The sequence below is a fragment of the Papaver somniferum genome, chromosome 1, assembly GCF_003573695.1.
Source record: "Papaver somniferum cultivar HN1 chromosome 1, ASM357369v1, whole genome shotgun sequence".
Taxonomy (NCBI): domain Eukaryota; kingdom Viridiplantae; phylum Streptophyta; class Magnoliopsida; order Ranunculales; family Papaveraceae; genus Papaver; species Papaver somniferum.
In genome coordinates this window covers 165,585,377-165,600,883 of record NC_039358.1, presented here as the reverse complement: position 1 = coordinate 165,600,883, position 15,507 = coordinate 165,585,377, and the positions used below count along the sequence as shown (strand labels likewise).

The window sequence follows — 15,507 nt, the reverse complement described above, 5'->3', positions numbered from 1 at the left end:
TTATAATGTTATAACAGTCGTTAGACATAAAGAATCGACTATCGTCATCAAAGTTATTTTCAAGATTGAAACGTCATCATGACTTCCGTCACGGGTAAATATGAAGATGGTTAAAGCAAAAGCTTACCAACACATATTTCGAGAAATGAGTAAACTCGGCTCGAAATAGCAAATGTGTATGTATTAAAACTATCATACTTATACGACTTTTGTCTCAAGAGTAGGATATAGAGTAGATAGACTTTTGAGTGACAAGATGAGTTCAAGTCTCCACGTACCTTTTGGTCGGATGAAGTTCCACTGGTTCCTTGAGTAGTTCTTCGTCTTTGCAAGATAATCTCCATGGAATCTGGAGCTCAACTATGCCTAACTATCTTAGAACAAGACTTAGTCATAAGTATACTAGAAATCAAGACATATAGTTATGATCACTACTAATATTGACAAACATGCTTGAGATAACAACGCATGCGAGTTCGACCGAGCAATGCTCTAACAATCATGATGTGAAAAATTATCATAAAATTTACTATCATCAAAATATGACACATAATAGGGATATTTACCTGAAGAGTGTTGCCTAGATGGGGAAGTCAGCCTGTTGATGATTTCCTTATATCCTTCAATAATCAATTTAAGGTTGTCATCCATCATCTCATATCTGCATTCTTCACTTGATACATGTTTCACATCAAGGTTATCATTATCTCCATTTCTGGTAGGAGAGAGAACATGAGTTCTTCTTGGACGATATATGTCAAAAGGTCTATCACGCTTTTGTGCATTTGAGGAACTCATTGAACTGACTTTCCTGGTAAGAAACACATGACGTGTACTAAAACCAATTGGTTTAGACATACGAATGTCAGTTACACCTTTAAGAATCAAATTTAAGGTGAGTTGAAGTTGAACCATAGATTTGTTTTTCAACTTGGGTTTCCTTTTTTGCACTTTATGCCCTTTTGATTCACAAAAGAGACACACTTTCTAATCACGGAAGTGATTAGAGATTGCAGACCTAACATTATCGTTTTGAGATTTCTTTCTTTAAACTGATGTGTGAGTCCCCTGTACATCAGTTTGAGTGGGAAGAGAATTTGAAGTTACTTCTGCAACTGGAGCTCTTTCAGTTTGTATAGAAGTAGATGGTATAGAAGACTTTTCTGAACATCCTTGAATGGAGAGTTTACCCAAGAGATGTTCAATTTCTAAGGCATCCTTTTTAAGTTTTTCCTCAAGTAAGATACGAGTAGATCGAACTTCAGGATTTTCCTTGTAAGAAGTCTTTTCTATTGAGTCACAGTTTTTAACTACACCACGAAGAACATTGACATGTTTTTTCAACTGTTTGAATCTATCAACTTGAACTATAACGATATTTATAATTAGTTTACTCTCACTACCTGTTGAATCTTGAATAAAAGAGTTAGATTTCATCATGATAACACATGTCAGTGTTGGTCTGTTTCATTTGAACACTAGGTTCGCCTATACCAGAGATTGAAGAATCTTTCTCTTTAATAGACATATTAGAAACAAAGTCTTTATTTATGGTGACGCGTTTATCAAAGATAGTAGCTCTGTCCATAGAGTCAGATCGCTACAAACACAGACTTTTGAGGTCTTGAACGTGTTTGCCTGCTCTGATACCAATTGAAAAGAGAAAAATATCGTTTGGTCCTTTTTTAGGTGGGCCCATGTCAGTTTAGTCCTTTGGTCAAACGCCTTTACTGTTTGGTCCATAATTATTTAAAAATATTAAATGGACAAAAATACCCTTCCGTGTTAATTTTTACTTATTTTTTGTAGCAGTTCATTCGTCAAAATGAACTCCTGTTAATTTATACTTATATTTTCATAAATCACCTATATAAAATAGGGTTCATTCCAGAAATGAACTCCATATAAAAACCTAAAAAAACCAGAGTTCATTCCAGAAATGAACTCCATATAAAACCTAAAAAACCCAGAGTTCATTCCAGAAATGAACTCCATATAAAAACCTAAAAAACCCAGAGTTCATTCCAGAAATGGACTCCATATAAAACCTAAAAAAACAGAGCTCATTCCAGAAATGAACTCCATATAAAAACCTAAGAAAATAGAGTTCATTCCAGAAATGAACTCCATATAAAAACCTAAAAAAACAGGAGTTTATTCCAGAAATGAACTCCATATAAAACCTAAAAAAACAGAGTTCATTCCAGAAATGAACTCCATATAAAAACCTAAAAAAACAGAGTTCATTCCAGAAATGAACTCCATAAAAAACTTCATCTTCAACAGCAGCAGCAGATTTTTAGGGTTTGACGAGTTCATCTTCATCATAATTTCCAATAGCAGCAATAACAAGAAAACCAAAAAACCTAATTAAATCTTCAACAACAACAGATATATATTGAATTAGTCTTCATCTTCATCATCATCACCAATCGCAGCAAACATCAAGAAAAACAAAAACCTAATTAAATCTTCAACAGCAGCAGATATATCTCTGACAGCAACAACAATAGCAGAAGATGCCTTCGTCTTCATCTTCATCGTCTACATCACAAACCAGTTTATTCCATAAATGAACTCCGTCATCTTCATCTTCTTCGTCATCAGCAACACTCGTCTTCATCATCTTCATCGTCTCCATCATCAGCATCAACAAAAACAGATGAAAAAACATCAAAAATATTCATCACAAACCAGTTCATTCCAGAAATGAACTCCGTCATCTTCATCTTCTTCATCATCAACAGCACTCATCTTCATCGTCTACATCATCAGCAGAGAAGAAAAAATCCTAAAACTCATCTTCTTCAACAACAACAACAGATGAGTTCGTTGTAAATCGTTTTCATCACATACAACCGCATCAACAACAAATAAAACATGATTTTCACCTTCGAATCACCATTGTTACAGCAGCAGGAGAAAGAAAAAGAAAGAAAAGAAAGTGGAGACGCCATTGTTAGCTTCTAGCAAGAAGAAAAAAACAAGAAAAAGAGAGAGAAATTCTAGATCTGAAAATATAGGAGAGAGAGTAAATCTAAGAATGATTTATTCTCTCTTACTTTTTGACTATATATATGGTCCTTATCCAAAAGGGTATTTCTGCCACTACAGGATGACAATTACATCATCCATGATATCACCCTAGGACCAAACCATAATTTGTAGGACCAAACTATAATTTATATTCCCAAAAAGGACCAAAGAGACAGTTGACTGAGTCAACTGGACTAGACTCTCTCTAATATATTATTCCTAGGACCTAATGGTATTTCCTACAATTGAAAAAGCGGGGGACTAACAACCTCACCCAAAATTTTGATTAGCAATCTGTATGGACTAACTCCAATATACTTTCTAGAGAATCAACCAGACAGTCAGACTCAATCTAGATAAAAGTATATCAAAGAGTTAATATCTCAATATCTCGATTTGATCTATACTCAAGCAAATGGAAATCTGCGAGTCTTTATCAAATACAAGAGAGATAACTTGCATGGTACCAAAAACCAATATCCAAGTGTCAATCAATTTAAATCAACAACCAAAGGTTGGATATTCTAATTGATTGATCTTAACGCACAACCTGTGAAATTTTAATTATATAACAAAATATAATGCGGAATAGAAATAACACAGACACCAGAAATTTTGTTAACGAGGAAACCGCAAATTAAAAACCCCGGGACCTAGTCCAGATTGAATACCATACTATATTAAGCCGCTACAGACACTAGCCTACTACAAACTAACTTCGATCTGGACTGTAGTTGAACCCTAATTAATCTCACACTGATTCAAGCTACAGTTGCGCTCCTTACGTCTCTGATCCCAGCCGGATACTACGCACTTGATTTCCTTAGTTTATCTCACCCACAACCAAGAGTTGCTACGACCCAAAGTCGAAGACTTGAATAAACAAGTCTATATCACACAGAAAAGTTTATGATAATAGATAAATCTGTCTCCCACAGATAAACCTAAGAGTTTTGTTTCGTCTTTTGATAAAATCAAGGTGAACAGGAACCAATCGATAAACCGGACTTATATTTCCGAATAACATCCTAGAATTATCAATCACCTCACAATAATCTAAATCGTATGGTAGCGAAACTAGATATTGCGGAATCACAAACGAGGAGACGAAGATGTTTGTGATTTCTTTTTATCTTGCCCTATCGGAGATATAATCTCAAGCTAATTATTCAATTGAATGCGTACGATAGAAATTGGCAAGATCAGATCGCTCAACTACAAGAGAAGTAGTTTCATCTGGCTTCACAATCCCAATGAAGTTTTTCAGTCGTTAACCTATTGGGTCTCGAGAAGAAACCTAAGGTTAAAGGAGAACCGACTCTAGCAAAACCAACTAGTATCACACATGAGATGTGGGGATTAGTTTTTCTAGTTGGTAGATGTCTCCTTTATATAGCTTTCAAATCAGGGTTTGCAATCTAAGTTACCTTGGTAACAAAGCATTCAATATTCATCGTTAGATGAAAAACCTGATTTAACCAAGATAATATCTTTCAACCGTTAGATCGAAACTTAGCTTGTCACACACAAATGAAATGTATTTTATTTAGGTTTGAGTAACCGTACCTGAACGTGTACACTTAGTTGGTTCACACATAGTTAACCAATGGTTAGCCATATGAGCACTTTCATATTAACCGTATTCATCTTCTTCACAACTAGTTCAAATGACTCCAAAAGAACTAGTTGAAGAGTTATTCAATTTCTTAGGTCTTTATGAATAGACACAATTGAAACAAAATCGGTTTGATTCACTTGAATCAATTCATGAACAATATAGCCCCGGTTTGCAAAGATTGCATTCCTTATTGATTTATTGTTTAAGTTCATGAACTTCCGATTTGAGAAATATAACCAGCTTGGGTACGCATATGGGTACGTGTACCATAGCTACCGGATTTGAGTTTACAAACTCAGCAGAAATTTTCGGTTCGAAAACTTCCGTGGGTACGCGCACGGGTATACGTACCTCAGGTGACTGATTTAACAGTTTGCAAACTTACAAACTCAGCAAAAATTTTCGGTTCGAAAACTTCTGTTGGTACGCGTACTCAACCTGTCTCCTTCACCAATACCTTATGCACACATATGCACACACTTGGTTTCTGGCACATGGATTTATACACTAATGTGCGAACACACTATATATGCTTCATTCCATAGTTGGTTACGTAATCTCAACTCTACATTTCAATCATTGAAACATTCTTCTATAATGTTATAACAGTCGTTATTCACAACTATCGTCATCAAAGTTATTTTCAAGATTGAAACGTTATCATGACTTTCGTCATGGGTTAAGATAAAAAGTGGTTAAAGCGAAAACTTACCAACACATATTTCGAGAAAAAGATAGGCGAGTAAACTCGGCTTGAAATAGAAAATGGGTATGTATGAAAACTATCATATTTATACGACTTTGTCTCAAGAGTAGAAGATAGAGTATATAGACTTTTGAGTGATAGATAAGTTCAAGTCTCCACATACCTTTTAGTCGGATGAAATTCCACTGGTTCCTTGAGTAGTTCTTCGTCTTCGTAAGATGATCGCCATGGAGTCTGGAGCTCAAGTACACTAAATTGTCATAAACCGAGACTTAGCTATAAGTAGTCTAGAAATCAAGACAATTTGACAACTAAACTTGACAAACATGCTTGAGATAGCAACGCATGCGAGTTCGACCGAGTAATGCTCTAACAATTGGTGTGACCGATCACAAAAGAGTTGTGTAATCGATCCTTGTGATTGGTGTAAACGGTCCTAGTAATTAGTGTAAACGGTCCTAGTAATTGGTGTAACCGATCCTGGTAATTGGTGTAAACGATCCTAGTGACTGGTGTGACCGATCACAAGCAATACGATAAGTATATGGTAAACGGTCCTGGTAACTTGTGTGACCGATCACAAGTATTCCATATTAAGGTATAACTGATCCTAGTGATTGGTATAACTGATTGAATCCATGAATGTGATTTGATATTTGATCAATCATATAGTTGTCTTGGAATACAGATGAACCAATTCTAAACTTGTTTGGAAGTGTGGTATAATCGATTCCAAGATTGTAAATATGGAAGATGATTTACAAAGAAAAGATGTCAACATACTTTGAACACGAACAATAACTCTTATCTTTTATTGTTCAAAGATATTCCTTAATTACCCAAGGAGATCCCGGTCCGAAATAAATTAAGAATCTTTTAATTAAGGTTGTTAGTTTTATATGCTTTAATTACCAGCAATTAAATGCATATCTCTAGAGAATAAAAATTAGTAATGTGCATTTACTAATTGGAGATTTTCTATTGAGAGATTTAGGAAAATATTGGACAAAGCATCTCCTGGAATTATGAAAACCGAATGGGAATTTATTGCATATCTTGAGAATACTTTCAGTTTTGAAAATTCCTTGGTATCCAGACATTCTTGGTCTATAAATACCTAAGTTTTCATTTCTATTAAACTATCCTAAGAGCAAGGAAAACTTCATCTTTTTGTTGTTTCTGGTGGAGCCATCTATCCGGAGAGGAAAGTACCCTAATTAGGCGAAATCTCTTACGACCGCTCGTTTAAAGACTTCTGTGGGATCAAGAAGCTCTACGAGTACCGCTGGTGGGAAGCTAGATAATTGAAGTTTATTAGTTTTCGATTGATTTGATTGACTAATGGTTGTTGAACTTTGATTTCACCTAGTTTTTTTATTCTTGGGAATCTTCTCTTCTGATATAAGATTCACTCAAACTAGATCGAAGTATCGACGGGACCTTTAGAACTGTTTGTAGATCTAAAGACATCTTGTGATAATCCATTGTTAACAGACTCCGTTATGTGCGTGATTGATCACAAGAGATTCAAGTGGTGTTGCGCAGGTTTAATTGAAGATTAAAGAAAATTTGAAAACGAAGAAGATTTCTTATTGGTTTCTCATATCTTTGTGTAGCACAAACCTTGATCGGCTGGGATCCAACTAGAATCAGATTTATTCGATTGATTAGTTGTGTGAGATCGGTAACACCTAATAGTTCTCTTGAGATCTATTTTGATTGTTACAAATCCGAATCTTATTACTTAGGTAATAGAGATTGGATTGATCTAACCAGGCAAAGGATTTTATTAGTTAAAACGGCAGATCCTTTGCATATGAATTGTGATATATTTATCTGGAAAGAATCAATAGAGTTGTTACCAAACAGATTTGTTGTTCCTTTACTGTTTGGAATATGATCCAAAGGAATTGTTCTGGTGCGTGCACTCATTGAAAGTCGGAAGCGCAGGAATACTGAAGAAACTAAGTGAACTAGGGTTAATTGCTTGGTCTCAACTATACGAAGTTGGTTTAGATTTTGTATAACTGCTTAATTTTGAGAGTATTCAATTCTGGACTAGGTCCCGGGGTTTTTCTGCACTTGCGGTTTCCTCGTTAACAAAATCTTGTTGTGTCATTTACTTTTCTTTTCAGCAATTATAATTGTTGTTATTATAATTTAAAGTAAACTACACAAACGTTAACTCTGCTTTACTTGATAGTGATCCTATAGAGTTTGGTTAAGTCCGAACCTATTATCAAGTAATCACACTTTGATTATTGTATTGTCTCGATCTCGTATCCATATACGATCACACAAAGTGTGAATACCGATTTGTCATGTTGTCTCGACTTTGTTCATAGACAATCACTTTCGGTAAGAGAACTTATAGGTGGATAATTAAAGATTATGGTGTATTTGGGTACCCTCGTCTTTTCACTTTCAATAGAATGCAATAGATTTATTTAGTGCTGCTTAATCCTACTGGCCTTTCCTGATTCTCCGCTCACTGTTCTCCATGTTCGGAGTAGTTAAAACTTGGCATGATGTTGAGCTGCAAGACTGAACTACAAAGTTGCAGCTGCAATAAGGCACTAGAGGTGTTGCAGAAGATTGTGTAGTTGCAAGATGGATGAGCTATATGGAGATCTGATATTGCAGGGAAGGATGGTTGTGAGCATCCAAGAGCGCCAGTTGTTGCTGCTATGAGACAAGCTACAGGTTGTGGTGGTGTTCTAAGAGCTCTATATGAACTGAATCAGTCATGAAATGGTTTGAGGGAGTATGGACTGAGTTTATCTGAATGGGTGAGTGGTTACTAGATGAATGTTAGGAAAAGAATGTGTATGGAATGAGTGAAAGAATTGACAGAAAATTGGGCTAAAAACTTAAAATTTGTTTGGCGCAGATGAGTCGGTCGTGATCATGTACTATCGTTTTTTTCGTCGGGCTCCCACTGCGGCAACAATCATCATTCTAGGGTTAGTTCTTTAATTTTAAATTTCCAAATCTGACACCTAAATGTGAGTCAATTTACATTCTTATTAGATGCTAATTGTTTAGATGTTATAAGTGGAAACAAGTTTGTAAAATATCCATAATCACGAATGAGGAGGAATCAAAAACTGCTTCGACTATGAAATTGTAAAGGTAACTTAAACATTTGTATACAATTTCATAATTCACTAGATTTATGCCCGTTCTAAGCACCAGGCATTTTTTTCTTTTAACTTGGTGTATGCTGGGCTTTTGTGGAAATGCATTTTTGATTGCAAGAATTACCGGTAGGTCATATTATGCTGGGCTAGCTTAATGGTTGGTCCTTTCCTCAAGCCCAGTTTAACCGGAGGTCCAAAATAAGTTTTTTGGACCAATTTTTTTCTTCAGGGTCCATTACACGTGCAAGTTTAATGAAACATATTTTTAAAATGACAAAATTACCCTAGATATATGTGTAAGATCTCCTTCTAAATCGTTATTTATATTATCTCTTCCTACAACTCGAGATACGTCAACGAAGATTTGAAGAAAAATCCATTTGAAAATAACTTTGTTAATGAAGAAAGTATCACCACTGAGTAGTATCGAAGGATTCATCAACAAAATCGACATACAAGATAAGTTTATTTCTTATTAATCTTTGATTTCGGTCGTAGTTCAATTTAATGGTTTCAAAAACCTAATAACTTGAAATTCTTCTCCATACAATCGGTTTTTAGATCTGTAATCATCTTTCCATTATCTATAATTTGAGCTAAAGAATTCGAGAAAAAAAATGGCGATTTTTTTTAGGATTCGTGACGGAATATCGATCGCCTACCAATCTTAATCCCGTTTGAAATTATAACATAAGATTCATAATCAGAAAGTCTAGATCCGTGTTACCCATCAATTTCTCTTCGTAAACTAACTAGTTTGAATTTTAGACCTAATCAGAGTTTTTTGGGCTTTGAGTTTTAGTATGATTCAACAGTGTATATATGCTGCACTGAAGAAAAAATATTGGTTTTGTATACATAAGATTTGGTATATTCATATTTGTGTGTAAATGATATTAATTTATTGTTTGTTGGCTTTTGCAGGTTCATTGTTATTTTTTTTGATCTGGATTGGTGTTACATTCTTATTAGTTTGAGGAGATAATCATATTTTCAGGTTAAGCTTTTTCAATTTTTGGTTCTTTGTTTTTGTGTATGATCAACAACGCAGATTCGCTATTCTTTGTGATATTAGTTCAACAATGTAACTAAATTGTCATGTTTTCATATCTTTTCAAACATGTAGATAATTGTGTACAAAATCAATTAATTTTGATTTATTGTTTTGTTTTGCAGGTTTTATTGCAATTGATGTTGAATTTTATTTAGTTAATGAGATTATTATATTTTCCAGGTTTGTTTATATTGTTTTCATTCATTTTTGTCTATGATCTGATAGTGCATTTAATTTATAGTGTTCAATATCAGTTTTTATTAATGTATTTTTCTTTTTTTCTTCTATATGATGTAACATTGCATATCTACTATAATCTTTTTTGTAGAAGTTCATTCATGTGAACAAGTTTCCTTGTTGTTTGTTTCATTAATTATTTATGGTATGATAGTGCATATTATCTATACTCTTCAATACAAGTTCAGTCATGTTTTCTATTTGGATTCAAATGTATTCGAAGTCGTCCAAACACTCGTCATGAACCGGGAGGTACTATTTGAACTGAAGCTCGAACTGAATCTGTTCTTAATTAAAAGTTTCTAAATGATAGATTTCTATATCACAATGCATATACCCTATAGATTTCAGGTTTGTTTAGAATGCATCACTGAAGTTAAGCTTGATATGCTTCTTAATCCAAAAACAAAGATAAAACACAATAAAACCATCATTATTGAAAAACAACAACGTTGCTTATGAAAACCTACTAGTAATAGCAGCAATGTCAAGTAAGGCTTCAGTATTGGAGTGCAATGAAGCAAACCGCACCTGTTTCAGGGATTTCGCGAAATACCTATTGATTCATTCCACCACCAAACTGAGAATGATCAAACATCAAATCCTATTAACCAGTAAGGCCATTTCATGGTTACAAAGAAGAATGGTTTTGTTTATGACATGCTTTTGTAAGGATAGTATTGGATGTATTTGTTAGCACTTAGCAATTTACCAAATTTCAGTTTATATCTAACTCCAAAATCATTAGAAATTGATTGAACACGGTAAGTACTTAATAATTAGGGTCTTGAAATCCAAAGGGAACGAAGAAAGGTAAATTCCGTTGAAGTAAGTAGATTCATATATGTAGTGTAGGATAGCTAGAGATCATTGAAACAAAAAGCACAAACAAAACTGACTACTAAATCATCCAAATATATCTTCTTGAACTCTTAACTCCAAATCTATCTACTTCTCCACCATTTAATTGAAACATACTCTCTTTGTTACTTCAATAGAACTCATGTCCTTAAACTCTAACTCCAATGTATTAACAATGGACATTTGCAAGAAAGCAACAATATATTAAAACTAAAGAAACTACTATAGCAACAAATATGATAATTTTACTTTACTTTCCCCTTCATACTCTCCTTCGAACAACTTCTTAAGGATGTACGTTTTTCTTCTTAGAATCTGAAGTTTCTTCCACCGCCTTCAACTCTTTCTTGGACTCATCAACCTTGACAAAAGTTTCAGCTTGTTTTTCTTTTTTCTGCAAAAATCCGTAATCAACATCAAATTAAACAAATTTTAAAAACCCAACAGATGATTTAAATCAACACAACTAGTAAAAAGATTATATTGAGATTTAAAAACCTGATTCGAAATTATAGAGAAGACTAACCTGATGAAAAGACGAAAAAGATTCAACAAGAAGAGTTGCGCTGCCAACATGGAAAGACAACGAAGCAGTAACATGATGAAAAGATCTTATTGACCTCTTTCTTCGAACCGTCATTTGGGGCACACTAAAAAAGTTTGGGGCATATTGAATAGGACAAAAACAGGGTTGGAAATAGTGTTTCTAAAGTCCCCCCTATCCAGCCATTTTTCATGAAGGCTAAAATACTTTTGAATGATTAGTGTTTAACTAGTGTTAATTTTAATAATTAGTTGTTAATGATTATAGTTAGTGTTAGTGTTAATTTAGGATAATAATTTTCTTGTAAAGAGATTGAATGAGTTATTATAGAAGAAGAAGAAGAAGATGAGGAGGAGGAGGAGGAGGAGGAGGAGAGGAAAAAACTCCTGTTTTTTGAGATCTTTGTGATTGTTGATAGATTTTTTATCCAAATTCGACTGGGGAAGGTGAATCTTCATCACGTAAAGCTAAGAAAATACACATAAATTACGATGGAGATCCGGAGATGGCTTATTTGTTGGATTATGAAAATGATTTTAACCAAACTCAAACTCAACTTTTTTCTCAAGCTCAAGATGATGACTTTGTGGAGCCAAATCCCGAAGATGAGTACATGGATGAAGAACCCAATGCTAATAATACACAACTACAGTTGTATACGTTGTTTAATGTCCATTTTGTAGCTTGAATTCACCAAAAGGTTGGATTTTTGTATGTAGTTTGGCGCAACAGGGTTAGGTTCGACACATAATATGGATGCCGAACCTTGATAAATATGAAAGGTTCGTCTTTTAAGATTGAATTCTTTATAAGACGTTATTTAATGTCCATTTATAAGCCGAACCGTGTTTCGGCCGAACATCTTTTTATTGTTTTTATAAATTTCAAGTGTGGTGGTTCGGCTTATAAATTTAGTCACTACAAAGACGAAACCCGTATTTTTTTAGTAGATATGATTTTCTTGTCTAACACGAATGAGCCGAAATTTGAAGTTCGGCTTTAACCTTAAATTACGAATGATCCGAACCTAACCCTGAACGTATGTATATTTATCGTCTAAGCTTGTGATATTGCTGTAGATTGTTCCCGAAATGGTAACTATGAAGGATCAACCACCACATGTTGATGTCAGTCACGAAGACACTAAAGATCACTTCCAAACTGACTTGGTAGGTAATCTATTTATGTTTTTTTATTATTTTCAAGTACGTTGTAATCAAAATCATTAATATAACTTAACTTTTGTACTTGTATCCATGTAGACGTGGAAAAATCGAGACGAAGCCGTTGCTTGGGCTGAGGAACATGGTTTTAAAATAAATTGCGTCCTAGTTAAAGGTAGACAAAGCCTAAAGGAGCGGGTTGAGATGGTTTGTGAGAGAAGAGGGTTGAACGTGAACAAGAAGAAAAAGGGTGAGGTATATATTGGGAAGATCGGGAGAAAGTATACCAATCTATATAAGCCGGGTCAACTTCACAAGGATCGTCATGCAACTCTTCTAAGTTAACCCAACTTAATTTGTTCTCTTCAATTTATCCCAACAATCAGTGGTAGGATCGAGATCATATTCGGCATTCCATGCACTATCCGTACTTTTAGTTCCCTTAGAAACCTTCGCTAACAACTTGAACTTTGATTTCTCTAGCACCGGAATCGTTTGGATAAATCCATATTGACGGAGTACTCGACAAGGATCAAACAATATAAAGCCTTCGGGATAAAAAAAAAGGCTTGTAGCACATCCCTAATGGCATATCTTCATCTTCAACAACTTCATTCTTCTTGTATGGCTGAAATACGACGTCGTCAACAGTCAAAGAGTCTAACTTTTCTCTCAAAGCTATCAAGAATTCCTTTTTATTCCTCTTCTTATTTTCCTTGAAAATCCATTTGCCCGAGGTGAGGAATGTATCTACCCATTTTTCATCTTCCTTTGCCAATTTCAATTCCGGGAAATGGTCCTATATCCATACCTCATCAACAATATGGAAAAAAAAAAACAAAACTTATTTATTAGGATCAATGGAATTGGATCATTGAGGATATCAACTTTGGGAAACACAAGAAAGTTCGGCTGATATAGATAAAAAACTATATGCCGAACCAAATAAGTTGATCAAAAAATAGTGTCGCATTGTCAGGTTCGGCTTAAAAAGTTAAAATCGTAAGAGTCGAACCTTGTAAAAAGTAGGTTTGGCAAAAACCTAAAAGCTAATTTTAAGCCGATTTTATTGATTAAAATTTAACTATAGTGTGTAAACTTACCTGAAGCATGGTGAAATAACCTCCAATATTTGTACTGGTTAACTTAGATGCGGTTCCAAGTTGCTCAAATCGGAAAGAAAGGGTCGCGGTTCCCCAAGAGTACTTGTGGCAGCATTTCATATCCCTTAACAATTGAAGATATTGAGCATTCACTTTGTTCCCACTATTATAAGGAAATATTACACTTCCTAGAGTATACAACAAATACGCGGCAGCAGTGCGCTTAGCTACGACATCGTCCATAACCAACTCTCCCTTTGAAATTTTCTCATTTGTGTCTCCAAAATACTTTTTCAAAGCGGTGAAGTTGATTTTCTTCAACCTATTTGTACTAGAATCCGCAAAATTCACCTCTTTAGCAACGCAACAAAACTCCAATTCTGTCTTGGATTTTAGCCAACCAAGAGTTTCCTCAGCCAGTACATACAACTCATCCCAAGTCATTTCATAAACCTCAGATTTCACATTTTTCCCATTCATTCTAAGACCACTAATCTGTTGTGCATCATCAGGAGTAATTGACATCTCGCCAAAGGGGAGATGAAATATGTAAGTCTCCTAACAAAATCTCTCACAAAATACTGAGCTTGTAACTGTATCAAATTCCTCTTGTGCATAGAAAATGGTAGGCCATAAACCAGAGCCTTGTACTAAAACCACCACCTCAGGAACCTCTTTGAAAATATCCCAATATGCGGCACTCTGGTGTCTAAGTACGTAGACTACATCCCTGTGATCTGGAGTCTCATAAATTCTCTTCTCCCATGACTCCTTGTAGCCAATCGACACTCTTCCACCATCTTCCGGAAGACCATGGGGCAAACCATTCTCGCGAGAACGTGTAATATTATCATTACTAGGAATATGCTTACCTGTCTCCCTGGATATAACGACTTTCTTCTTTCCTTTCTCTTGTTTTTGTTGTGTTTCTTGTTCTAGTTCTTCTTGTGGTTCTTCCTCTTCATCGCCATCACCTTTATCTTCATCATTGTCATTCTCTTGTTGTACATGCAAATAGAAAGTCGTGTCAGTTCCCATTTTCCCTCATGCAAGTTCTTGGTGCCACCACCTCGAGGTTTGGGAGTTTTAGAATTATAAGGAGTTACTTCCATTGTTCTCCTTTTAAGATTCTCTTTTAATTTTCCAGGATAGGTGCTAAAACAAATATCACACCTTAATTAATTCTCCAAAATAAATAAATAATATGATTCGATTAAATAAGGTGATAAGTAACCCATAGATGAACAAGTTTGCAAAATGACACACCCATACACAGAGTAAAGTTCGGCACACCCGATTTTTATCAAACTGAGCCGAACACAGTAAAATGGATTAACAACTATCAATATTGAAGTTCGGATAAAAAATGCAAACACCAGCCGAACATTAAGGTTTCGGCTGATCCGATATTCAAAGTAAAACATTTTTTTTTGCCGAACTGTTCTTCTTCTGAAGAAAAAATTAAGTTCGGCTGATACATTTCAACCGAACACGACTCTGTAACTACCAAAATGACGAAGATTTTGCAATACATCTCATTCTATCAATCAAATATGAAAAAACAAGTTACGGGTTTGTGGGAAGTACCTTTCAATGTGCAATTTTAAAGAATCAGGGTTTATCTCTTGCTCTCCAATACTAATTAATCCACTATCCTCTTCAACTCCATCTTTTCCAAAAACCCTAGATTGAGATGCTACAGAAGCAATTCCCGGATTAGGAATCCTACCTCTAGCACATCGCTTATAACGAGGTGACATATTGTACGTGTGTTTATACAAAAAACAGAGTTTTGTGAATAAACAATTTTGATTTTTGAGAAGAGTTGGGTTGTTCTTCTTTAAGAGGGAGAATAAGAGGGAATAAGAAGAGAGAAGAAGAGCGGGAATAAGAGTTTAAGTTTAAATTTTGTTTTATTTTAATTATATAACGGTTAATTAGTGGGACGGTAATTAATTAGTGGATGGGTTAATTAGTGGGAGGATTTTTGTAGGATCAGAATTTCACGACAACGATACGCTCGCGAAATTCTTAACAACGAATTA

At 34.8% G+C, this 15,507-nt stretch overlaps 1 protein-coding gene across 1 annotated transcript; it reads right to left on the bottom strand.

Annotated features, from left to right (window-relative positions):
- Positions 1-12,891: 12,891 nt before the first annotated feature.
- On the bottom strand, positions 12,892-13,987 carry LOC113353456 (protein MAIN-LIKE 1-like). The gene is made up of 2 exons (XM_026597053.1): positions 13,463-13,987; positions 12,892-13,158 (listed from the first exon to the last, which is right to left on the bottom strand). Exons 1-2 carry the CDS (start codon positions 13,985-13,987, stop codon positions 12,892-12,894), a joined length of 792 nt encoding a protein of 263 aa, XP_026452838.1.
- Positions 13,988-15,507: the final 1,520 nt, after the last annotated feature.

Coding starts and splice junctions, on each gene's coding strand:
- LOC113353456 (XM_026597053.1), bottom strand. CDS start 13,987: ATGTCAATTACTCCTGATGATGCACAACAGATTAGTGGTCTTAGAATG. Junction 13,159..13,462: donor GTTATTTCACCATGCTTCAG/GTAAGTTTACAC, acceptor GTATGGATATAG/GACCATTTCCCGGAATTGAA.